Source organism: Schistocerca cancellata, chromosome 1, assembly GCF_023864275.1.
Source record: "Schistocerca cancellata isolate TAMUIC-IGC-003103 chromosome 1, iqSchCanc2.1, whole genome shotgun sequence".
NCBI lineage: Eukaryota > Metazoa > Arthropoda > Insecta > Orthoptera > Acrididae > Schistocerca > Schistocerca cancellata.
In genome coordinates, this window is record NC_064626.1 from 312,877,891 (window position 1) to 312,904,157 (window position 26,267).

At 41.4% G+C, this 26,267-nt stretch overlaps 1 protein-coding gene and 1 non-coding gene across 2 annotated transcripts in view; one reads left to right on the top strand and one right to left on the bottom strand.

Annotated features, from left to right (window-relative positions):
• Positions 1-2,089: 2,089 nt before the first annotated feature.
• The window catches only part of LOC126172867 (lysosomal-associated transmembrane protein 4B-like), an 86,256-nt gene continuing 62,078 nt past the window's right edge, over positions 2,090-26,267 (bottom strand). Inside the window, exons 5-7 of the mRNA XM_049920912.1 lie at positions 9,853-9,938; positions 7,612-7,765; positions 2,090-3,133 (exon numbers count right to left, since the gene is read on the bottom strand). Of these exons, the coding sequence (XP_049776869.1) occupies positions 3,048-3,133; positions 7,612-7,765; positions 9,853-9,938 (326 nt within the window). The 3' untranslated portion in view covers positions 2,090-3,047. The remainder of the gene's footprint in view (positions 3,134-7,611; positions 7,766-9,852; positions 9,939-26,267) is intronic.
• Positions 7,383-7,457, top strand: Trnat-ugu (transfer RNA threonine (anticodon UGU)). Its single transcript has one exon. It is a non-coding gene; the product is annotated as a tRNA-Thr (tRNA).

Sequence of the window (26,267 nt, forward strand, 5' to 3'; positions counted from 1 at the left end):
AGTCGGGTGTACTCCCTCTAAGATGGTTAATTATTCTGAATAAGGAAACAGCCACAACACGAGTTTAAACAATTAACGAAGCAGGCGAAAGGGAATACACACATTTGAAAAAGGAGATTGACAGGAAGTGCAAAATGGATAAGCAGGAACAGTTAGAGGACAAATGTAAGGATGTAGAAGCATATATCACAAGCGGTAACATAGATACCGCCTACAGGAAAATTAATGAGACCTTTGGAGGAAAGACAACCACCAGTTTGAATATCAAGAACTCAGATGGAAAATCAGTCCTAAGTAAAGAAGAGAAAGCAGAAAAGTGGAAGGAGTAGATAGATGGTCTGTACAAGGGAGAAGTACTTGAGGGCAATATTATGGAAAGGGAAGAGGACATAGAGGAAGATGAGAAGGGAGATATGATACTGCATGAAGACTCTGACAAATCATTAAAAGACTACAGTGGTAACAATGCTCGAGGAGTAGACAACATTTCGTCAGCCTTGGAGGACCAGCGGATGACAGAGCTCTTTCATCTGGTGAGCAATATGTATGAGACAGGGGAAATACCTTCAGACTTCAAGAAGAACATAATATTCCCAATTTCAAAGAAAGCAGGTGCTGACAGGTGTGAAAATTACTGTACTATCAGTTTAATAAGTGACGGTTCCAAAATACTAACACGAATACTTTACAAAAGAATAGAGAAACTGGTAGAGGCCGAACTAGGAGAAGATCATTTTGGGTTCCGGAGAAATGTAGGAACACGCGAGGCAAACTGACCCTACGATTTCTCATAGGAGACAGGTGAAGGAAAGACAAACCTATGTTTATAGCATCTGTAGACTTAGAGAAAGATTTTGATAATGTTGACTGGAATGCTCTGTTTGAAATTCTACGGGTAAATTACAGGTAGCGAAATGTTATTTACAATTTTTACAGAAACGAGATGGCAGTTATAAGAGCCTAGGGGCACGAATGGGAATCAATGGTTGAGATGGGAATGAGACAGGATCGCAGTCTATCCCCGATGTTATTCAGCCTGTATATTGAGCAAGCAGTAAAGAAAACAAAAGAAAAAAAAATGGAATAGGAATTTATGTCCAGGGAGAAGAAATAAAAACTTTGAGGTTTTCCGAAGGCATCGTAATTCTGTCAGAGACAGCAAAGGACTTGGAAGAACATTTGAACAGAATGGGCAATATCTTGAAAGGAGGATATAAGATGAACATCAACAAAAGCAAACCGAGGATAATGGAATGTAATCGAATTAATTCAGGTGATGCCGAGGGAATCAGAAGATTAAATTAGGCGCTTAAAATAGTAAATGAGTTTTGCTACTTGGGAAGCAAAACAACTGATGATGATCGAAGTAGGGAGAATATAAAATGTAGACTGGATATGGCAAAAATGTAAAATGTTTTATTCCACTATGTGTTTGAGGAACATGCAGAAAGAAGTAATGAGATATAGCGTAAACATCCACCTGACCTCGTTTATAGCAGTCCTCTCATGAGTATGTTTTACTATAGAAAAAAAACCCTAAGTACGACAAGTGGCCTACAAACCTTCGCTAACCTTCATATGGAAAACAGAGGTTTTAGTTTATCAGTGAGGCAGTGAGGATGCTAAGCAAAAGAGATTTTTTACAAGTCGCAACAAAGAAACGTTAGACAGCCTCTCGTCTCTAGCAGTGTAAGACACGACACGTTGCACCGTAATAGGGATTGTACGTTAAAAACTCGCTAGAGCTGTCGCTTCTCTGATTACATCTACGTAAGCATCAATACTCCGCAAGTCGCCTGACAGTGTGTGGCGGAGCGTAGTTCTGATACGACCAACTGATCCCTCCTTCCCTGTTCTACACGCACTGGAAGAATAACTGTCGGTAAGCGTCTGTTTTAACACTAATTTCTCGAATTTTCCCATTAGGAAGGCACTGACGTACCACCTAAAGTATAACTGTTTCTAATAACGAACTCCAGTGGTCGAATAAACCTTTGGGTTTTTGAAAAAAGTTAACATTTGTGTACCTCAACTTTCCTATCGAATCTTATTCAGTAATAATTCAGAAAATAATCAAGTGTTGGAGAAATTGTAAGGGATCAACAATGTTTTATTCTGCTGTCATTAAAGAATGATCTGTACAATGAAGACGTTTGTTCACATTGCAGGAGACCAGGTATTACAGAGGTAAGTTAGACACCCCAAAGTGACATTTGACATAATGGTGTCATTGATTCAGTTAATTGGAATTTATTTACATAATAATATTATCTACAATACAGAACACTTAATTGAGCAGGAAAATATTTGGAAACAAGCTACTTTTATCACTGGGAATAATGTCACATAAATATAAAATATAGTACGTATTATAATTGGGCCCATGGGTGTTCGCCTAAATTTATTTGTGGAAGGGAGGAGGAAGGCAGTTATAAATTTTCGTATTTGATATAAATGGGGTGGTCAGTTTCGATACTTTTCCTGCCACAAGAACTAAATTTTACAGTTGATACCGAAGTCTTGTTACATCTCATAGAATTGATGCTTATCTACAGTGTATGTAATGAGCAAAGACTCTGTACTCCGGATTACCTCTGCTCCTCCCCGTCATGCGGACGCCTATGACTGGAAGTAAATTTTGCAAAAAATGTTTCAATTATATAATGAGTTTAACAAACTTTCTACCTGACCATAATGCTTCGCGTTATTGTAATATAGTGTTTGAAAGTGACTCATACAAGTATGAATAATGTTAGTGTTTGGATCAGTGGGTGATAGTGGATGGATCAGGAACATAATATTAGTAGTCATTTGACTAACATGAAATTCGTGCTGCACATGATTTCGCCTAGCAAACTAATACGAGTGGAATAACGGTTGACTTTGTCATGTGTGTGACGGGGGTATCACTGCTGCGTTACGCCGACAGCAACTTCTCCCTCCAGGACGCACGACTCCGGCTGGCGATTTGGCGCTTCTGGTGCTCCGTCGCCCCGATGTAGACGTGCCCGCCGTACCACCGTAGCACGGCTGGCAGCTGTCCCGTGTTACACGGAGGCCACGACGGCCGGCGCTCGCTCCTCTATGATGCGGTAGTAGCTGAATACCACCCACAGAAAGTACAGTTCCAGACCTGCAACACCGACACAAACGCACTGCAACCTTTGTTTCAGACCAGAGGCTGTGGTGAACACAAAAATTTGCCGACAGCCAGAACACAGCACAGGACCTGGATGAGAAGTCATCTACAGACACTGACGTCTTAGGTGGTCTAACAGCGGCGATTTCAACTATACAAGCAAAACCGGGTGCCCCCCCCTCCCCGCCCCCTCCCCCCCCCCCCCCCCTACTCAGCCCGAACGGCAAACACCGAACTTCAAGGTTCATATCGAGAACAACATCATCATCAGATCATTCATTTGAATAGACGTTGCCTAGATTACTCGGTCTTGTAAGGAAAGAAACATTCTGCAAGAATAAAAACAAACCGTAGTTATTAACAGGATAACGTCGTAGGATATTTGTCACAACAGTGCCAATTTCGTATTTATCGGGGAAACGTGGTACCAGTCAACTGATATTCAAAGTCCTGTTCCACATTAATTGCGTGATTGTCAAATTAGTAAACCAACGGGATCCGTGGATGACTTACGAAGCTCAACCTCGTCCAAATTACAGGTGTAAGTAGGCTGTTTAGGTTTTTATATTGGTAACGCCAAGTAGCGCTCTGTATGAAAATCACTAGCTGTGCTGTGTGCAGTCTGTCTCGTTTGCATTGTTGAAAAATTCTCTATTGTAGTGGGCAGTTAGATGTGAACAGCGCGTAGCGTTGCGCAGTTGGAGGTGAGCCTCCAGCAGTGGTGGATGTGGGGAGAGAAATGGCGGAGTTTTGAGAGCGGATTAAGTGGACTTGTGTCCATCAGATACAGTACATTTGTAAGACTGGATGTCATGAACTGATATATATATATTATGGATTTTGATCACTATTAAGCTGGCAGTAGTGGCGCTCGCTGTATTGCAGTAGTTCGAGTAACAAAGATTTTTGTGAGGTAAGTGATTTGTGAAACGTATAGGTTAATGTTAGTCAGGGCCATTCTTTTGTAGGGATTATTGAAAGTCAGATTGCGTTGCTTTAAAAATATTGTGTGTCAGTTTAGTGTTGATCAGAATAAGTAAAGAGAGTAATGTCTGAGTACGTTCAGTTTTGCTCAGATGTTTGAAAATAATATAATGTAAGAGATTTATCATGACAATAATTCATTTATAATTTTTCTAAGGGGACGTTTCTCAGGGTGAGTCAGGAGGAAAGGTATTTACTTCGAAGGGTGATAGCGCGCAGCTTTCACTTTTGGGCAGACGAAAATCTGCACTCTACTGTGGAAATAGATTTTCAAAGACGTTTCTCAGTGAAAGTGTAGTGCGGTATTATTGATGGCCAACTCTTCTCTCCAGTTGTATTAGATAACGCTCTTGATGGAATACGGTATTTTGATTTCCTGCAAAATGTGGTACCAGAAGACTGTGAGGATATTCCTTTTGCAACATGACATCTTACGTATCTTCAGCACGAATGACGTCCGTGATTTTCAAACAGCTTCATGGAGAATCGACCTTGCTCATCTACCTCATCGATGAATGCAGCTCTGGTCGGTATTTTGTAGCCTTTTGTAAACACTTGGTACCAGCCGTTCCAAAATCGAGTAATTTCCAAGAATGATTGCCTATCGAACGCGTGAGCTCCTAACGATGTATATCTAACGTGCGGCGCGATGTCGACCACACGACTCTGGTGGCGCGAGTTTGGATACTGACTAGAGCAACGACAAAAGACGAACGTTTATTAAGTTACAGTTAATAACAAATGAAAGTACGAGTAGTACCTTGACTTACTTCTCTCGTCAGCCACATCTTATTCGTGCACTACTGCTAGTGTTGTGTAAGCTGCCAGCAGCAATTCTTTTTCCCATAACCCGGGTACGCTCTTGCTATGTCAGTCGAGAGATAGCAGGAGAGTATCAGTAGGGTCAATTTTTCCAGGCAACCTCAAGTTGTATAAATATAGATATCTGAAGAGATACAACTTTCCACGCTATATAAACGAGGAGCTAGATTTCGTCATGTGCGGCTCTCGGCACTCGAAACTGCAACGCTTTCGCTTATTGCTATTCACACCGGAAACGATAAAGTATGTCCCCCTTGCAACACACTACACGTTTACCATAATTCGCGCCACCAGAATCGTATGGTCTACATCGAGTCGCACGTTCGATACATATCGTTAGGAGCCCACGCGTTCGATAGGCAATCATTCTTGCAAATTACCCAAAATCGATAGAGAGCGTGAGCTATATGGCTTGGGGAGTGATAGTATTCGTGATTTTCAAAAAGAAAATTTCCCATGAACATATGCCCTTTTCTTAGCCGGATTGGACATGAAGTTATCAATAATTATATAAGTACTAGGAACTGTCAGTCTTATAAAGGGTTTCTTAAGTTCATTACACTTTGTAAAATGAGACCTTAAAGCCATCTGAAATAAAATCAATAAATAAAACATCCGGTATGCCTAGAACAGAGCATTAGGGCCGCTGCTGCTCATGTTCAACATTAGAAAATTAGCAGATAGCGTCAGTTGGTATCTTGAGCTTTTCGCAGATGATGCAGTTATGTATGAGGGAACTGTGTCAGTTAAAACTTACAGCAGTAACCAATTAGTGGAAAAACGCCAGCCTACTGAAATATTGGCAACTTACTGCTAGTGCAGAATAACGCTTAGCTGCACTCTTCGAGAAACGTAAAACCATAGTATCCTTTGTCAATCCATTTTATCAGTGACAAAGAGAGAAACTGACGTCTTGCAAGGTGTAAAGATATGAAGTTTAATTATTGCATAGGCTCTGTTGTTGGTAGAGGAGAAGGCACGTTACGATTCACTGGGCCCTTTTTCTCTTAGCGTAACCCCTAACCTTCCCTAGGAGGTAAGATGGTGACAGCAGTATTGTAGCATGGTCCAATTCACAAATCATATAAATTTATCAAATAGAAATATGGATCGCTATATCTTGTATATTAACATTCTTTATGCACATAGTTTGTGCGGTTAGCTAATTTCGACTTTGCGTCATTTTCAAGCACGTGAAATCGTGACATACCAACATGGAAGAGAATAACATTGTCTGCATACATAATGATGTAGTTTAAAACATTAACAGATTACATACACATAACAACATTAAAGTATCACAGTTCTACTTGCATGCGTGGCATAAAATAAGTGCATTACGTTTTACAATGTGTATATAATGGATTTGTCTTACACAAATATGGTCACACGCCATAATTAAGCAATACGTGTGGACAGAATCCTGTCTAAACGCTACACCATCAAATGTCACATAATAACAACTGTAAGTAAGAGTACTCGAGACTGAAAACTATAAATAGCTGTTACGTAATGCTGAAGATATTCCTACGCCTAACATTGCAGAACAGTCGATAGCAACGTGGAAGAGGTAGTCTACATTACGTCATTTGCTATTGTACCAGACTTAACTCACGTATTGTACTCAACGTAATCTGTGATGGAAGGACATATAAGCCAACGTATTAAGTTTTTATTCAGTTCATTGGAAGGAATTCATAAATTAACTAAAAATGTCATAAAATGTTTATGGCGTACCGGACTTAAATCACATACTGTATTGTGTAGTACGCAATCAGTGACGAATCCCCATATGTGGACGTACAGACAAACATATTGAGAGAGGGAGGGGGGGGGGAGGGAGATACATCGAATATCGAATTTGAGTCACATGTAAATAAGAGCACAAACGGAAAACATTGCTCAGGTAATCCAGTCCGTTACAGTGAATGAAGTATTAGGCCATCAGTAATCGTGTTACTGAACGCTTTAAGCTCACAGACAACGGCGACTTGTTAGAGAATACTTGAGCATGAATCAAAGTGAGAAACTGTCAGATATTGGAATATGGGTAAATTATATATATGAAGACAGTGCCTGTTCTCGAATGAACAGATACTGTAGATGACCGTGCAGCTTTTCCCTGGAATAAATGATGACTAACTAAAACCCTCAGCTACCGACAGGTGTTGTTGGTATTCCTCGATGTGGACAGCTGAAAATGTGTGCCCCGACCGGGACTCGGACCCGGGATCTCCTGCTTACATGGCAGACGCTCTATCCATCTGACCCACCGAGGACACAAATGAATAGCGCGATTGCAGGCACTTATCCCTTGCACGCTTCCCGTGAGAGTCACATTCCCATTTGTCCACAATTCTACATATGTAATGTACTTTATAGACATTTTCCCATCCACTCATTACTCGCGCACGCTTTGGCTTGGTCATTCATTTGTGCCCTCGGTGGCTCAGATGGATAGAGCGTCTGCCATGTAAGCAGCAGATCCCGGGTTCGAGTCCCGGTCGGGGCACACATTTTCAGCTGTCCACATCGAGGTATACCAACAATACCGTCGGCAGCTGAGGGTTTCAGTTAGTCTTCATTTATGGGTATATTAGACGGAAACAGATACGTTTTCCTATATCGGGTAATAGATAATGTTTCTGGAGAAGAGCTTTACTTACCGAAGTCTCCGAGACCAAGCAGTAGAGTGATGACCGCCTCAACGGTATTCGCATACACAAAGAATAAGACGATGGTCAACGGGAACAGAGCGGCGTCTATGATGAGGAGAGCCACGTTGATGATGAGACACCAGAAGATCAGCCGATGGCGTTCCTGGAAACCCCCAAAGCTGTCAGCGAGGCGCTGTGTGTTGGTGTGGATGGCAGTAATTGTCAACTCTTGGGTATTGAATAACTTAACATACGCAGGCAATGTCTTCCTCTGTTGTCCAACTGTGTACTGACAAAATGCTATGTTCACCTGCATTTCTTGTGCACACAAACAGCTCACAAAACTGATAGCACGGATTCGAGAGGCGCACTCCTCTCCACAATTCCATACCACACGTAAGGGCTGTGACTACTGCACAATCCAACGCCTTGGATTCACCGTCATCAATCATCCTCCATACCTTTGTACGTCGTCAAATGTCAATACTTTTTTCTAGTTTATATTTATTGCCGCTGGCTGTCTTCTGTTTCCGCGTTACCGCACATGTTGCAAAAGGGCTACTCCCCAGCAGAAATCATTTTATGTTCTCAAGTTTGCGAAGTGTATTTCCGAGAGTACAGTGCAAAGACGTTCCAGGCTCACGTACCAAATTGATCCTCCGACTGGATGGAACATTCTCAGATGTTATCGACAGTATGTACACATAGGATGAGTTTGCAAAGGAAAGACCCGGCCGGAGTGTCCGAGCGGTTCTAGGCGCTTCAGTCCGGAACCGCGCCACCGCTACGGCCGCAGGTTCGAATCCTGCCTCGGGCATGGATGTGTGTGATGTCCTTAGGTTGGTTAGGTTTAAGTAGTTCTTAGTTTTAGGGGACTGATGACCTCAGAAGTTAAGTCCCATAGTGCTCAAAGCCATTTGAACCATTTTTGAATTACTTCCATGTCCTTTCATGGGTACTGGTGTGAACTGCGCATTTTCCATTCTCTGGGTACGCATCATTCTACGTAGCGAGCAATTGTCTATGATTGTTAAGTATGGAGCTATTGTATCAGCATACTCTGAAAGGAACCCGACTGTTACGTAATCTGTTATCGGAAGATTTGCCTTTCTGAAGTGTTTTAAGCTCCGTCGCTACACCAAGGATATTGAATTCTAACTTATTCATGTTTACAGATTGTAAAGGAAAGAGTCCTGGCCGCCCTCGAAAGTGTCGCATGAATCCATACCGCTTTCCAACGTAGTCCTACAAAATCATCTCGTCTTACCAATCGGGAGTTACAACAACAGTCTGGCGTGTTTTTAGTCGTCGGTTGGTTAGTACAAGTTACAGGAGTCACAAGCTCTATGCCATGAAGACAAACGGAAACGTGTGGCCCTTTCTGACGAGCGTCGGAATGCTATTGACGATGATAACATTTTCGCACAACACATCGTGTTCAGTGATGAAGCTACTTTGCACCATAGCGAGAGAAAGTTCAAGAAAAAAATTCTGAATTTCGAATTTGGCGCCTGCAGGACCCACATGCAGACACTGTACATGTACGAGACGCACCCTTGGTCAATCTGTTGTGTCCGACATCCCAGTTTACAGCCCATTTTTCTATTGTGGCAATAAGGTTAACGTTCAGCAGTATCTTGCTATGTTACTTATTCTGTCCGAGGCTGAACGGGGCATCTCCTCACTGGAGTCGCTAAATGCGTTAATATCTGAGTGAAACTGTACCTAGCCGTTGGATTGGTCGTCAAGCTGCCGGCGACTTAGCATTTCTCAGCCGGCCTCCATGGTCACTCCGTTTGACGCCCTGTGGCTTCTTTCTGTGGGGTTTCATTAAGGACAACGTTTCTGCACCAACAGTTCCAGAGAACCTAGAAGAGTTGAAGAATTCTGTCCCTACTGCCATAACATCAGTGACGATGGACATGTTTACCCGAGTTTGGAAAGAAATCGAGTGTTGATGTGATATTGTTCGTTTCACTGGTGGAGGACTTATCGACCACCTGTAATTTAAACTCGAGAGTTCTGTAATAACGTGCCCCAAGCTTCTTAGTTGTCTGTTTTACAGCTTAATACATTTATGCATTCGAAACACCCTGCACGTCTTTCTACGTGAGTAGCCCTTATCATTGTACAAAACCTTCGAAGAATGAATAAATAATATTGTTATTGTTGTTATTAGCATCATTATTACTCACAGAAATTTGTAAAACTAATTTCTAAAATTAATTTTAAAGCATTAATCACGCTTACCTTGTTGGCTCCGAAGATGAGCACTAGAGCGGCGATGATCTTGAGAATTCCAAGAATGGCCTCAATGTAGGGGAAACCGTCCCAGACTGAAACACATAGCGTATAGTGTGAGACAAACCCTACGATACCCACTGAACGCTGCAATAGCGGATTACAAAAAAATTACTCTGTTACCCTACTGGCCATTAAAATTACTACACCACGAAGATGACGTGCTGCAAATGCGAAATTTAACCAACAGGAAAAAGATGCTGTGATACACCAATGATTAGCTTTTCAGAGCATTCACACAAGTTTGGCGCCGATGGCGACACCGACAACGTGCTGACAGGAGGAAAGTTTCCAACCGATTTCTGATACACAAACAGCAGTTGACCGGCGTTGCCTGGTGAAACATTGTTGTGATGTCTCGTGTAAGGAAGAGAAATGCGTACCATCACGTTTCCGACTTTGATAAAGGTCAGATTCTAGCCTATCGCGATTGCGGTTTATCGTATCGCGACATTGCTGCTCGCACTGCTCCAGATCCAATGACTGTTGGCAGAATATGGAATCGGTGGATTCAGGAGGGTAAAACGGAATGCCGTGCTGGATCGCGACGGCCTCTTATCACTTGCAGTCGAGATGACAGGCATCTTATCCGCATGGCTGTAACGGATCGTGCAGCCACGTCTCGATCCCTGAGTCAACAGATGGGGACGTTTGCAAGACAACAACCATCTGCACGAACCGTTCGACGACATTTGCAGCAGCATGGACTATCAGCTCGGAGACCAAGGCTGCGGTTACCGTTGACGCTGCATCACAGACAGGAGCGCCTGCGATGGTGTACTCAACGACGAACCTGGGCGCAAGAATGGCAAAATGTCGTTTTTTCGGATGAATCCAGGTTCTGTTTACAGCATCATGATGGTCGCATCCGTGTATGGCGACATCGCGGTGAACGCACATTAGAAGCATTTATTCATCATCGCCATACTGGCGTATCACCCGGCGTGAGGGTATGGGGTGCCATTGGTTACAAGTCTCGGTCACCCCTTGTTCTCATTGACGGCACTTTGAACACTGGACGTTACATTTCAGATGTGTTACGACCCGTGTCTCTACCCTTCATTCGATCCCTGCGAAACCCTACATTTCAGCAGGATAATGCACGACCGCATGTTGCAGGTCTTGTACAGGCCCTTCTGGATACAGAAAATGTCCGACTGCTGCCCTGGCCAGCATATTATCCAGATCTCTCACCAATTGAAAACGTCTGGTCAATGGTGGCGGAGCAACTGGCTCGTCACAATACGCCAGTCACTACTCTTGATGAACTGTGGTATCATGTTGAAGCTGCAAGGGCAGCTGTTCTTGTACACGCCATCCAAGCTCTATTTGACTCAATGCCAGGCGCATCAAGGCGGTTATTACGGCCAGAGGTGGTTGTTCTGGGTACTGATTTCTCAGGATCTATGCACCCGAATTGCGTGAAAACGTAATCACATGTCAGTTCTAGTATAATATATTTGTCCAATGAATACCCGTTTATCATCTGCATTTCTTCTTGGTGAAGCAAGTTTAATGGCCAGTAGTGTATTTTAGAACTACAACCCATCTCCAGAGACACAAAAAGTGATAATCAATTAAACTCATTTCCAGTGGAGCAGAGTATACTCAAGCCGGGCCCCGATGCTGAAATCCAGGCGGTTGGCAACGGACGTATGCTCAACACTTACTCCTTGTCAGCGCCTCTGCATCTGCGAACAGGGCACTGGGGCGAAACTGGCGTTTCGAGATGCTTCGGTGGTTCTTGGCGGGCCATGCAGGTGAGCTCACCCGTAACAAGACCAGTCTTGTTCTGTTCACGAGCTGATCATCATCCAGGCTAGGCATGTTGCAACAACTGGATTTCGAATCGGCGTCCGCTGTTTGCTGGCAGCCACGGGGCGAGGCCACCAGAGCTCTTCCGCCATCCACATTCGACTGTCTGCCAGGTATCCAGCCGCAGCCTGGGTGGCCAGGGGTCCAGGTAACGCCCTCATAGCTCTGACCTACTGGGGCCGACATCAGGAGTCATCGCCCTCCAGCCAACTGTACCGTGTTAGACCCCAGCCCCGTTGGGGCTGTACGCCTTCTCGCTCCGATCGCAGCTACGAGAGGTGAAGCACCATTAACCGACGCAACACCAAGGCAGAACGATGCGTCGTTATGAAGGTGATAGCCGAGCTGTATTGGCCAAAGCGCTAACACCGATGTAATGTTGCCAGCACGATGCAGCCTCTGTTCACTGCTGCATCAGACGTTGCCTCCTGGGTGCCCCCTGTGGGCGCCGTAAAAGTCAGTAAATTATTTGTCACCACTGGTGCCCTCTTCTTCTGTACCTACTCTCCTCCTACACCAGAGAACTAATCACCCACACCCAATAGACACCAGTTTACAAGTGGTGTCAGAGGATGGTTGGAGGTTGGTATGACGATGGCGACAATGGCAGTGCAGCTGTTTCGGTCGACAAAAATGTACAACCAAGTACCGACTTTGATTTTTTTTTTGTGTAGTCGAGTATGGTCATTTTTCTTTCATTTCTAAGGTATACTGTAGGATTTTGATAACGATATTTGAGGAAAATGACAGTAACTGAAAAACCGTCAACTCAGGAAACATTTTATCGCTTGCTAGATGAGTTAGCTCAAGTGTGGACTGATATGGGTTTACGTAAGGTGGTAAACAGGCCTGGGAGGCAAGAAGGGAACAGTCAGTTCGTTACGTTTTCTCATCTATCCTAGATGCAAAAACTGCCTCATGATTGAGTCCATTCTGGAGGAAATCTGAAGAGGATATTCTGTTTGATATTTTACATGCATCTGCAAAATTACAGAAGAGGAATGAGCAGCAGTTGTTAAGTATGGGTCGACTGAAATTAGCAGGTAGCACCAGCATCTATGTGATGTGTTCGATGAACCCTCTGCCAGGCACTTAAATGTGATTTGCAGAGTATCTATGTATATGTAGATGTAGAGGAGTTGCAAGATGTTCAGCCCTTCCAGTAGTTTCCGGCAAAAGTAGTGGAGCATTGTAGAAGAAACAGCGCAACTAGACATTACTAGTAACAAGTCACCAGTCAGTGAGGTGAGTCAGAAACAGGAGAGTCGGTGGATAGTCTTGTGGATCGAATAAGGAAGGTAGACACTAGAAGCAGATGACGTCAATAGGGCTATTTTACAGGAGGCAAAAAAAAGGGTTCTGGATGTATTTTTGTTGGCTTTTCCTGCTGTGATGTCACGTAAAGTGCGCATTGAGTTTGTATAAATTGTAAACGGGGCTGAAATAGCTGCGGGACCTATGGCCGAGATTTATGCTCTCATCAAGTCTAGAGAGAGGAAAGTAGTTTTTAACACTGAGACTACTGTTGATGTGGCCAGCCAGTCCACATACAACGAAAATGTAGTAAGTCGCAATGTAAGAAATATAAAGGCTGGACACCCTGAACGAGCTTCCAGCACACGTATACGCTAACATGAGGGTGGGTTGAGAAGGGGTATCTCGCACCACAGCGTTAAATAAAAGGTGGAACGGTGCAGCGATTGTATAGCGTTCTCAGTGAGCAGCACGAAGCATTCCCACGCAGAATCGGTGGTAGACTATGTTTAGCTGGTTATGTGGCAGAAAGAGAATGCAAATTTTTGCTAGACAGTATCGCAGGTATCCATATTTGGGAGAAGAAATTTGAACCCACTTCGTTGTAGGCTAAGTAGTGTAGGTTGGGGTGGAATCCATTGCTCGGTTCGACAGTGTTGGGTCTCATATTGGGGGTGGGGGTGGGGGGAAGGCTTCTAGGCTTGCGTGGAAGTTCTCCCCAGTATGGGTGTCAGCTACAAAGTCGCACTTGTGCTAGATTTACTGAAACCAAAGTAGATCTACAACACCGCGTTGTGGAGCTGGATGAAGCATCGCTCCGTCTCGATTTTACTGCCAAGAGGACAGACCGGTAGCAAGGCACACGTCAGACATTGAGCAAGTTCACCAAAATGGTTCAAATGACTCTGGACACTATCGGACTTAACATCTGAGGTCATAAGTCCCCTAGATTAGAACTACTTAAACCTAACTAACCCAACAATATCACACACATCCATTCCCGAGATAGGGTTCGAACCTAGCAGCAGCACGGTTCGAGACTGAAGCGCCTAGAACCACTCGGCCACAACGGCCGGCCACTGGGGAAGTCAACTACGCTGAAGACAAGGTATCTTAGACTCAATTCATGAGACACGACAGTTATTAAATTAAGCAGGACGCTAGGGTAGAGCTATTGTGATTATTTGTACTTTAATGTGTACCAACTTCAGTGTGTGAGTTGGTTTCTCTCTGCGTCTAGCAATCTTCCCGCAAACAAATCACGTAATTTACTTCCTGGTGTTTTTGGAACAGTAGTAACTGTGCCGTAAAGTGATCTACACCTTTCAGTATAAAGTCTTCCTTTTCCATCTATTGTGTCCACACCACAGCTGCTGTCCAGGTGAAAATTAAAATTAATAGCTTGCTTGTGCCAAGCATACTTGGAGTACGAATCAGCCCAAAAACATGCTACTCGTAATAGCTATAATTAGATTTGTACGAAGGTTGCCCGGAAAGTAATGCACCATATTTTTTTCTCAGGTTTTTTTTCTCAGCCGAAAACAATGCTACGAATGTGAAACGCTACGTATGTATTATTTGAAGTCTCCTGAGAGAGCGCGCCAAGTTTCCGTTACTTCCGACAGATAGTATAGCTGCAGGATAGTTTAAAAACGGTGTCTGTAGGAGATGTACGTTACAAGCAACGTGCCACCATTGAATTTCTCACTGCACAGAAATAAATTGTGGGAAACATTCACAAAAGCTTTTGTGGACTCTATGGAGCATCTGCTGTGGACAGAAGTTCAGCTAATCGCTGGGCACGGAGGGTGAGGTAATCAGAAGGCGCTTCGGCGGAGGTCCACGATTTGCAGCGTTTGGGGAGACCATCCACGGCTGTTACCGCTGACATGTTGCAGCGAGCTGATGTCATTCGCGAGGACAGGCGCATTTCGCCTCGGCAGTTGGCGCTGCATCTGCCAATCAACAAAGGAAGTTTACACAGTGAAGCGCTGGCTTAGCCACCAGGACAGGGATTGATAACGACGCCATTGTTTCGTGCTGGAGGACGGCCATAGAACGGGATGGAGATTACGAGGAAAAACAGGTTGTCAAGATAGAATACCATTCTTTCGCGTGTATAGTTTTCATTATGTTCGATAAAGAACTGTTGAAAAAAAAGGCAATGCATTAGCTTTTGGTCAACCCTCGTATAATACAACCAACCAGTTGCAACAAGATTTTATGTTAACCTGTTTTCAACACAGATTATGGGTGTCTTCATCAGAAAATCCAGACAAATACATAAAAAGATTACAAAACATTAACAAAGAGAAAACTTGGAATAGATGGTTATTATACCTAAGAGATTAGTGGGAATACTATGATCTCATGTTGTAACAGTCGAAGAGATTTACGAGGAAAATGCCTTCTTTGTAAAAAATATTTTTTAAATGACGTAAAACTGTTCATTGGTAGTAAAGTTACACTGGCCAACAATGAAAATGTTTCGGGCTCAAAAATAGTTAATTCGCGTGTATTTCCATCGGCTGGATAAAAAATATCACCATAAAAGTAATAGATTAGCTCTTGCTATGGAGATATAGTGACTTTTCATTTTTATAGTCAAAATGTTCAGATTGAAGGAAATTTTGTTTTAGGAGTTGGCACGCATGTCGAATAACAAAACGCAAATGCTCTTAAGCCGTTTCTAAGTCATAAACACAGATATTATTGCTGTGGCTGTGAGTTTCATATAGTTTCTGCTGTGATTAAAGCAGAATTTTTGGTTTGAGAGATGTTTTGTAGTGTAAAAGTCGCAAAAATGCCACGAAAATGGGCAAATAATTTTTGTTACATTTCTGATGATATAACATTTTTCTCACAGAAGCGCAGTCTGTAGACTTGGCCACTGTTTCTATGTTTCGATACAGTGTATCGATACCTGGAACTGTTTCAGTGTTTCGGAACGGCTATGGTTCACTGTTTCGAAACAGTGGTGTTTCATTCCGCCCCTGTCTCGGATCTCGAGCCAGACACAGAAACTGTATCGTTGTTTCAAAATAAGACTGTTTCAGTCAACCTGCGCCTGGAACGGACTAATTGTATCGAAACAGTGATGTTTCATTCCGCTCTGTGTCGGACGAGATTCGGGCTCGGCACAGGTACTGAAACACAACATACCACTTCATGAAACACTTTCAAGAGTGTCGAAATCTTTTGACAAGCAATAGCATGAAGCTTAAGAAATCCGAAAATAAAGCTTCGTTTCTAGCTGACTGTCCTATTCCGAAATGGCGTTACATCTGCTTTATAAACACTAACCAAACAATAAAACAACGCATACTATTCACATTCAAAATAATAAATACGTGAAAATCATCCAGTTAAATTACACTTTTTTTATAACGTACGCTTCACTGTTCATGTACAGTAATCATATTAAGAAACGAAAGTAAGACTACACATTTTAAATAAAAAAAGGCGTAGAGTGACAGTTGTTTGACATGTACAAAAATTTGATGTAGGTATAATTGCCACCAATCTGTTTGACATATCACTAATAGTGTAATGGTGAACGGGAAGCATCGTAAATTTATAGTAACGGTTCGAAACACCTTGAAACACAAAATTTTTTTCTGTAATACTTTGTTATTTATTCGAATTATTTGGCGTTATTTGTGAGTCTATAGTCACTGTGTCTGTTATCCACAATGATTCCCTTTGTGTGCATGGAAATTAGCGGGATGAGTATATTAGCCATACTAATGGAATGTGGGAATCCCAGTAGCATATCTGTCGTTTCTGCAGTTTGCTCCCACATCCAATTCAGTTCGTGGTGGTTCTTCTGTCTTCAGCTAAGGCTTTCCTCAGCCAATTGAAAAGTATGAAAGTCACATGATACAAAAGCACCGCATTTGCTGCAGGAAATACGAAACTGCCAAGACGCCAAAGTGATAGTTTCATACTTTCTGCGATATGATTAGCGCTCTCGCACCTCATTTGTGTTTATATGGACATACTTATACAGTAGACATTCAAGATGATAAAATGTGTAGTTTTATTAGATTACAAAACACAAACTGTTTCACTGTTTCGAAACACGGTATCGAAACATTACATTGTACTGTTTCATTTGTTTCGAAACATTTACGTGTTTCAGTTTGCCCATCTCTAGCAGTCTGACGCCTCTTGTAAAGACTGCCCATCAGCATTATTTCGGTATGAAAGTACAGGAACAAGATAAGTCTCGGCCGCCATGTATATGTAGTATCGCACGTTCAGTCACACTGCGAGAATGGCTGAAAAAGAAGAAACGATCTATGGCTTTTGCTGTGCCTGTGGTGTGGCGGGAGCCTAAAAATCATAGCGATGACAGCTATTTCTGCTTGAATCCACGATAAAGGCAGGATTTTCTATGAAGAAATGAATAACAGGCCAGTACCCGAACCGTCAATCTGCCAATCGATCCATTCCGCATTCAGATAGTTTACCAATTCCTGATCCACCCGAAAATTGTGTGTTTGCAGTAGAAAATGAAGACTGTGTGGAACAAGAAGAAGAAGAACCAAACAAACCTTCCACATTCTGTGACCCTGATTTTGAGGGAAAAAATGATAAACCGCACATACTGAGTATCGCGGAATTTAATGATCTCGTTAGAGACCTTGACCTGTCAAAGGAGAGGCAAGAATTCTTGTGTCTTGACTACAGAAATGGAATCTTTTCGAAACTGATGTCACAGTCTCACAGTACACAGAAACCTGCTTCCCTTTTTGGAGAAGAGAAACAATCTTGTTGCTTGCTGTGTCATTAATGGCTTGATGAAATCTTCGATTTTGAGCCATGATCCAACTCAGTGGAGACTATTCGTAGACTCAATCTGAGTTTGAAAGCTGTGTTACTTCACAATCGCAACCGTCTTCCTTCTATTCCTGTTGGTCATGCAGTTCACATGAAGAAGACATATGCAAATATGACAGCCCTCTTGGACTTAGTCAAATATCATGAACACAAATGGAAAATTTCTAGTGATCTAAAAGTCATCGCCATACTCTTAGAAATGCATCTGGGGTACACAAAGTATTGCTGCTTCTTATGTGCGTGAGACAGTACGGGCAGGGAAACGCATTATATTATAGCAGACTGACCTGCAAGAAATCTTAGCGTTAGGGAGAAAAATGTCGTTGCCCAGCCTCTCGTAGACCCAAAAGGTGTTCTTCTTCTATCCCTGCATACCAAGCTGCGTTTAATGAAAAATTTTGTCTAAGGTAGGAACCAAAAAGGACAGGCCTTTAAGTATGTAAGAGAGAAATTTCCGACATTAGGTAATGCAAAAGTTAAGGAAAGTATATTTATCGGGCCACAAATTCGAGGACTTGTAAAGGATCCTGCATTTGACCAAGTTTTGAAGCGGGAAGGAAAGAAAGCTTGGGAAGCCTTCAAGGGAGTGGATTCTTAGGCAACAAAAGAGATGCTAACTACACTCAGCTGCTGACAGTGCTCCTGCAAAAGTACCACAACCTTGGATGCTACAAGTCCCTTAAAATCCATTTTCTCCACCCTAACCTAGACTTTCCCCCTCCTAGTTATAGAGCTATCAGCCATGAACATGGAGAAATATCCCATCAGGACATTTCTGTTATGGAACACTGATGTTAGGGCTATTGGAATGAAGCAAAACTTGCGGATTACTGTTGGTCTTCTTGTAGGTATGTTCCGGAACTCAGTTACAAGAGGCAAGCTAAAAGACGACAATCTCTTGCAGCCACCACATGATACTCTTCAGACCCAACCGTTTGCGAGGTATTCTTCCAGCAATTTAGAACTCTTAAAATGTAACTACCATTCAAAAAATTCAAATATACTTTCTATGTTGTTAGCATGTGTAATTAAATGGATGAGTACAGAAACCACCTTAGTCACAAAAATGCAGAAATTCGTTTTCGATGAAAAGATGCTTAGAAAGGCAAGACGCGTGTTGAGTGCAAGAACCACATTAGTCTGTTGAGTAGATCAGTAGATACAGGGCGTCTTTTTCTACGAAATCGGAAATATTCCTGTACCACGAAGGAGTAGCCTACAAAGGAGCCAATGAGATATACAGGAAGCTATTGAAATACATTGACATTAATATTCCATAAAATATTAGAATCTGTATTTCTTTTCCGATGGCACCTGCGGACAGAATCGGAATCACATCATGATAAGATTCTGCCTTGCTCCTGCAGATACAGGACGTTTTGAACAAATGTTTCACTGCTTTCTGGTCGAGGGCATTCATATCTTTCAAACGATCGAGATTTTGGTACTATTAAGAGGATGATATTTAAAAATGATCGGATATATACACCTGATGAATATGAAGATTTGTGTGCTCAGTCCAGTAACAACCTTCACATCGCCAAGCTACTCACTACTGACGTAAAAGATTTTGATAGATGGTGGAAGGAATATTGCACAAAAAACCCACTAGCAGAGAGTGTCGAGGGAGGAGTGTGCCAAAAGTTTGCTCTCACTCGATATACAGGGTTCCATAGATGGATTACAATAGCACAGCTCTCAGCTGCTGAAACCTGCTTCCCGGAACGTAGATATAGATTTTCCTTCAAGTATTGCAGCCTACCTCTCAGGGAAAGGTCCAATCAACATCAAGACGTCAAGAATATGATAATTCATATTCCTGAAAACTCCAAAGTTTTTATGATGAACTGTTTACCAGGCCAACCACTGCACATGACAATGATACAGTGGTCGAGAATTATCTATTTTAAGAGCGTATTACTTTGTTATATTCCTGTTTTCTGATAACTTTACAATACCGTTATTTCATTTTTGATATAATATGAAAAAATATAAACTTTAAACGAATGATTACCTTTTTCCAGTTTTCAGCTGTCAGTAAAAACAGCTGAGTGCAGAAACAGCGTAAGTTCGGATCAAATTTAAAATTTTCCTGAGCCTAATTTATGTCGAAATTAGGGAAGTTTTGCATGACAGCAACATAAATGAACGTTATGACAGAGGGAAAAAAGTTGAAATATTTGATAATTTGGAGAGGTTATGACGTTTCTTCTCTCTCTCCTGAAGAATTTGCAGTTTGTGACTGAAGTGGTTTCTGAACTCACCGATTGAATTGACACGCCTCTTTTTCTTTTAATCCGTTAATATTAAATAATTCCATCTAGTGTGTATCATATAAACTAGAGCTAAGGAAAATGTTTCATTGTCATATTCGTTTTTATCGACCCAAAATGAGTAGAAATTGACTCATGAAGTGCAGGAAACATAAGAGAGCTGTTTTCTAGCTGGCCAATATTATCGCTACACAGCGTAGCGCACTACTCGCCGCTAAGAGCTGTAAGAGGATAAATGCGCTGTAGGTGTCATCAGACTAAGAGACTCACGCAACCTGGACAAGAAACAAGTCGCACCATCTATTAAGAATCGAGGAAATCAGGTACTTACATCTTTTTTTTTTTTTTTTTTTTTTTTAAACACCCTATAAGCGATCATCTCACAAGTCAAGAGCCAGGATTATTCAAACTGAAATTTATACACTACAAAGCAATAGTAATTAGTCTCTTCATTTTGTATGAAAACGTACCCAATGTAAAAACAAAAAGGAGAGACGAGGACGATATTTTACAATCTAATCTGAGGAAAAGAGGAGTTAGTTTTATGCGTTTCTAAGTAAGGGCTTTATACCACTGAAGAAATTTTTATTACGCAATATTCACTCAGAATGAAACCGTCATTAAGAGAAAGGTATTTGAAAATTTATAATTCTTCAAGGATGTCAAGTCTCAAGCACGTGCACATGATACTGACGTCATGGAATTGTTTAGACTTGTAGCCTGTAGTTAATAAATGATCAGTAAAAAACGAGCTACACATATTTTTACCTTTTCTCCTAAGAGATGTTTTTTTATATCTCACAGGAATTGCTCGTCTTGTTGGCCCTATCTAATAGGCTGGGCACGTATCACAGCTGATTTTATAGACACCTGAGTTTTGCCAGGGAGACTGCACCTGGTTTTATGAATTATGGATAAGATTATGTTTCAAAGTACTGTTAGCAAAAAATTTTACATTGAAGTCGTTTTTGTTTTGAAGGAGACGCTGAATCCCAGAAGATACAGGTCCTAAAGATTGTACAGAATTTTTTTTTTTTCCTTTCATTGCGTTCGTTACTGGGAAAACTGCCATGAGTGGTGATTCTATCATCGGTTTTATTTTTGAAAATGTTAGCCAAAATGGTTGGTTCATATCCATAACTGACTGCAAAAATATTAACAAAATTAATCTGAGCTTTAAGGTTTTCATCAGATAAAGGAGTAGAAACCGCTCTATGGATGGAAAAATAGAAAAAAAAGATTTTTTTGTGAACATGAAGCTGTGGTGAACAGAACGGTACCACACGATCACTGTAGGTTCTTTTGCCAAAAATATTGAAAGAAATATTGTAATCAACTATTCTTAATTTTAGGTCCAAGTAATTTAAGTAACGAATTTAATTTTTGAGCTCACATGTGAAAGCGATTTGCTTTTAAAGTCCGAAAAAGATTTTGAGGAGGTGGTCGGTGCCGTTATTAGCCACTCTGTGAATACTCAAAATTTCGCCTACATATCTGGAATATGAAACAACACCTAAACTAGCGAGTGAAATTTTTTAAATACTTTTCTTCTAAGTAATTTATGAATATGTCTGCAAGAGTACCACACTCATTGCAAGACGGTTGTATTCTGATGCAACTACTCACTGAAGTCGAAACAGTTACATTTGACTACATTTTGAATGAAATTCATGTAGTCAGAAATCTGCTTATCAGGAATTTTTTTTACGAAGATGTAATTTTTTCTGTAATATCTAAAGTTGCTTGCGCAGATACTTTGGTGTAAAAATTTTAATATCGAATGACATCAGTTTGGTGTTTTGATCACAATGTCTTTTACTTTACTAACGAAATTTTGACGGAAAGTTAATAATTAATTCGAAATACATAATATTTTTAACTTGTCATTAAGAAACTTTGCAGCGCCATGGTAATCACTCTTCATATTGTCTGGAACTGGGTAAACTGTGTGGACTTTAAGCTGAGAACGTAACTTTGGTGGTTTTGGGTTCATGCCAACCAACCGAATTTTATGAAACTGCCTGAGTAGGAAATTGGCGCCATTAACAGCGGATTCAATGTTTCTTTGCAAAACTAGAGTGGGGTCCTCATGTAGCGCGAAAGTGTTGTTTTCCTCAAAAAACTGTGAAGTTTTCGTTGGATACTCCCGTTTGCTAGCAACGAAGGCATTCCATTTATCGCGTTTCGTTGTTAATGCGTCTTTTCTTTGTGCTTTACGTTAATGATTTTAATCAATTTTTTGTTCACAAACAACTGTACTTTGTAAATTAGGTAAATTTTTGCTTACAATATTGCATACATCATGAGATATTCTGATCTGGCAAGAATTTTCCATTTTTATGCTGTCGAAACCAGTTTTTCAACCTGCATTAGGTATTATTATTAGTCTTAAAATAAAGTAAATACTGATGTAATATTATTTAGTACACTGTCCTCAGTTATCAGTAGAAATATCTACATTTATATTCGTAACAACTTGTATGTGGATAAGTCTTTGATGGAAAACGAAGAACTGGATAACTCACAGTGTTTTATTGCTGTAGTTTACTGTATGTACAAGAGTTTGACAGAAATTGGATAGTGCCACCAGTGAGGAAAATTTAAATTCACTATAAGCCTAAGAATTTAAAAGAAAAATGAGGATCTGTTAGACGAAATTCAGTTTGGCTGTTGGAAAGGTAAAGACACCAGCGAAGCAGTTGCGCTTGATAATGGAAGCAAGATAGGAGAAAAATGAAGTCACACTCATAGGATTTGTCGACCTAGAAAAATTGTTCGACAATGTAAAATGGTGCAAAACGTTTGACATTCTGAGCTGTGGGAAAAGATTTGCAATATGTAGAAGAACAAAGAGAGAGCGATGAGACTGGGAGACCGAGATCGAAGTGCTCGAATTAAAAAGGATCTAAGAGAAGGATGCAATATTTCAGCCCTACTCATGGTTGTCCTATCCAGTTGGGACATCGTCGGGACTCCATGAGATAGGGGTGTTTTATTTGGAACACAATTACAAAGAACTTGTTGCGACCGAAGAAGTTGGTACACGACACTTTTAGGATGATTTAACCCTTTTCAGCAAGTCTTTTTTCCCTTTTAGGTATTTATAAAACTCATAGCAAGTCAGCTTGGAGTTAAACTGGCACTGTAAGATTGATTCCACAGTCCATGGCATCAGCTGATTTCTTTCATTAGTAAAAACATTCCTTCCACAGTTACATTGTGTCCGGGAAAAGAAAACAAATACTCGCACAATTTTAACAGTCGTCATTTGCTTTCATGATTTTCGGTTTCCTTACGAAAATAAATCCACCTTTCTTCCACGGTGTGTTTGGACTTCCATTCTTTCGAGTCACTCTTAGCTACTAAAACGCTCTTCACATACCTATACTCCTGAAAACAATTGTCGCCAGAAATTTTCACACCATGTTTAGACAGGCATATAATAGTGTTTCCAATAATCATCCAATCTGGGGTTTCAGACAGCGCCATCCAATGAAATACTTGATATTTGACGGCCAGAGTGGCCAAGAGGTTTTAGGCGCTACAGTCTGGAACCGCGCGACCGCTACGGTCGCAGGTTCGAATCCTTCCTCGGGCATGGATGTGTGTGCTGTCCTTAGGTTAGTTAGGTTTAAGTAGTTCTAAATTCTAGGGGACTGATTACCTCAGAAGTTAAATCCCACAGTGCTCAGACCCATTTGAACCATTTGAACTTGATATTTATTAGAAGAAATACCTCACTTCCATAAGTAAGCACATGCTATGGTATAAAAAGCCATTGTTTCTACCTCAAATTTCGAACTAAAAAAAAATATTTCTTGGTTACAGTTCTTATTCTTTAATTTGTTTTTTATTCATATTGGTTTGAATGGCAATAAAATTGGCAGTTTTTCTTTCATTCGGGCATCTTCGAGTGTCGATTAATATATTTCTTATTCCAGATATCGAGAGTTTATTTTCCTCCACACTTTTCTTTCAAACAGTGTCGAGTTTGACTGCAGAAACGTGAAATAAATTTCAGTGATCGGACTACTGAAAAAAATGTGAAATTATTTTAGGTGGCCTGTCTTCGGCCTCAAAAAAATTGTTTCATTGAAATCCACAGCTTAAGATTTCTCTCAACTGCGGGCATTAACGACGGCCATCTTGTTTTTCTGTGAGATAGAAGAGACTGACTATTGCCGCAACGGATAAGCAGAACTCTGTCAGCTTCTTTCTCCTTACCGTGCGTATTGAAAAATAACGAAATTTTTTCCTGATGATCATTTCACTGTCGATAGTTAAGAGTCCAGCAGCGGTTGACATAGTATTGTGGAATATGGGCAGGGCATCCAATTCCTTCTACATTTTCCCCTAGATGTTCTTTAATTTGGTGAAACATATAGGTCGACTGCTGGCCGCGTTGATGACGCCCTCTGAAGTTGGTATTAATGAATCTAATGGAATTTGCAGTTATCTTAAAGTGCCTAGAAAAAACTCTGCAACACTTTCAGCAGCTTCTGCGGGATTCCGTCAGTTTCAGTTAAAGTATTAAACAACTAAATGGTTCCAATGGCTCTAAGCATTATAGGACTTAACATTTGGGGTCATTAGCCCCCTAGACTTAGAACTACTAACCTAACTAACCCTAAGGTCATCGCACACATCACAAAGTCAACAAAGAAATTCTGATACCTTGGAAGCAAAATAACCAATGACTGGTGAAAGAAGACGGACATAAAAAGCAGACAAAACACAAAAATGCAACTTCATTACAGAAAGAAAATCTTCAAATGTATGTTCGGAGCACAGAAGTGTATGTTAGTGAACTGCAGACATTTGAAAAACTGGAACAGAAGGGAATCGAAGTATCTGAGATGTGTTGCTACAGAGCGCTGGTAAGAAAAGGAATGAGGAGGTACTCTGCAGGATTGACGAAGAAAGAAAGATACGGAAAATACTAACGATGAGTAGGGACAGGATTATGCGATTTATCAGGAAATAACCTCCGTGGTACTAGATGGAGGTGTTGAGGGTTAAAACTGTAGCAGAAGACGGTGACTGAAATACAGCCAAGAAACAATTGAGGACCTGGAGTGGAATTTCTACTCGGAGATGAAGAGGTTAGCACAAGAGAGAAATTCGTGGCAGCCAAATCAAACCAGTCGGGCGACTGATGACTCAATTATAAATAAATAAGAAATGTAGCTATCAAGGGGTGCACTGATAGCTAACGTGGAAGTTTGGAGGAGGAAGAATTAGACAGAGATTTCGGGGATGAATATTCGAAATCGGAACAATCTATCGATTTAGCTACATTGTAGGTGAGTGTGTTTATGTGTTTAGAAGGACATGATAGTGAGGAAACGGAAGGATTACTACAGTATTTCGCAGCGTTGTTTAATCCTCTCGGGCCATTGACAGCTACGCCGCTGATATAGTATAGGGTTCCCAATGGAAATGAATCACTAGTGTACAGAAAACCTTATCAAATTTATCATCATCTACAACCAGCAGCGCCACGACATTAGTCCTTGGGCAGCAGCGATAGGAATTGTGCCGGTGAGCTCAGACGAAAGTAAGGTCTACAGATTTATAAAAGGACAGTTACGGATGCAGTTCCTCTACTTTATGACAATGGATGTGTGAAGTACATCTACATCCATACTCCGCGAGCCACCTGACGGTGTGTGGCGGAGGGTACCCTGAGTGCCTCTATCGGTTCTCCCTTCTATTCCAGTCTCATATTGTTCATGGAAAGTGGAGTGTTGGCAGAAGAGCCAACACTGTGTTGCTATAGTAGGCCGAATTGCACGCGTTTAATTACACGCTGACTGGCGTGAGGTCTGGAACTGTTAAGGGAATTAATAGTAGCAAATAAAGTACGTAGTTGATAGAATACTTAACTTTAATCCACAATTGTAGAACATCTCTCTTGATGATACATAATTTGAATCTCAATATAAAATGGTAATGGTGCCTTGCTAGGTCGTAGCAAATGACGTAGCTGAAGGCTATGCTAACTATCGTCTCGGCAAATGAGAGCGTAATTCTCAGTGAACCATCTCAGGCTAAGTCCGCTGTACAACTGGGGCGAGTGCTAGTACGTCTCACTAGACCTGCCGTGTGGCGGCGCTCGGTCTGCCATCACTGACAGTGGCGACACGCGGGTCCGTCGTATACTAGCGGACCGCGGCCGAT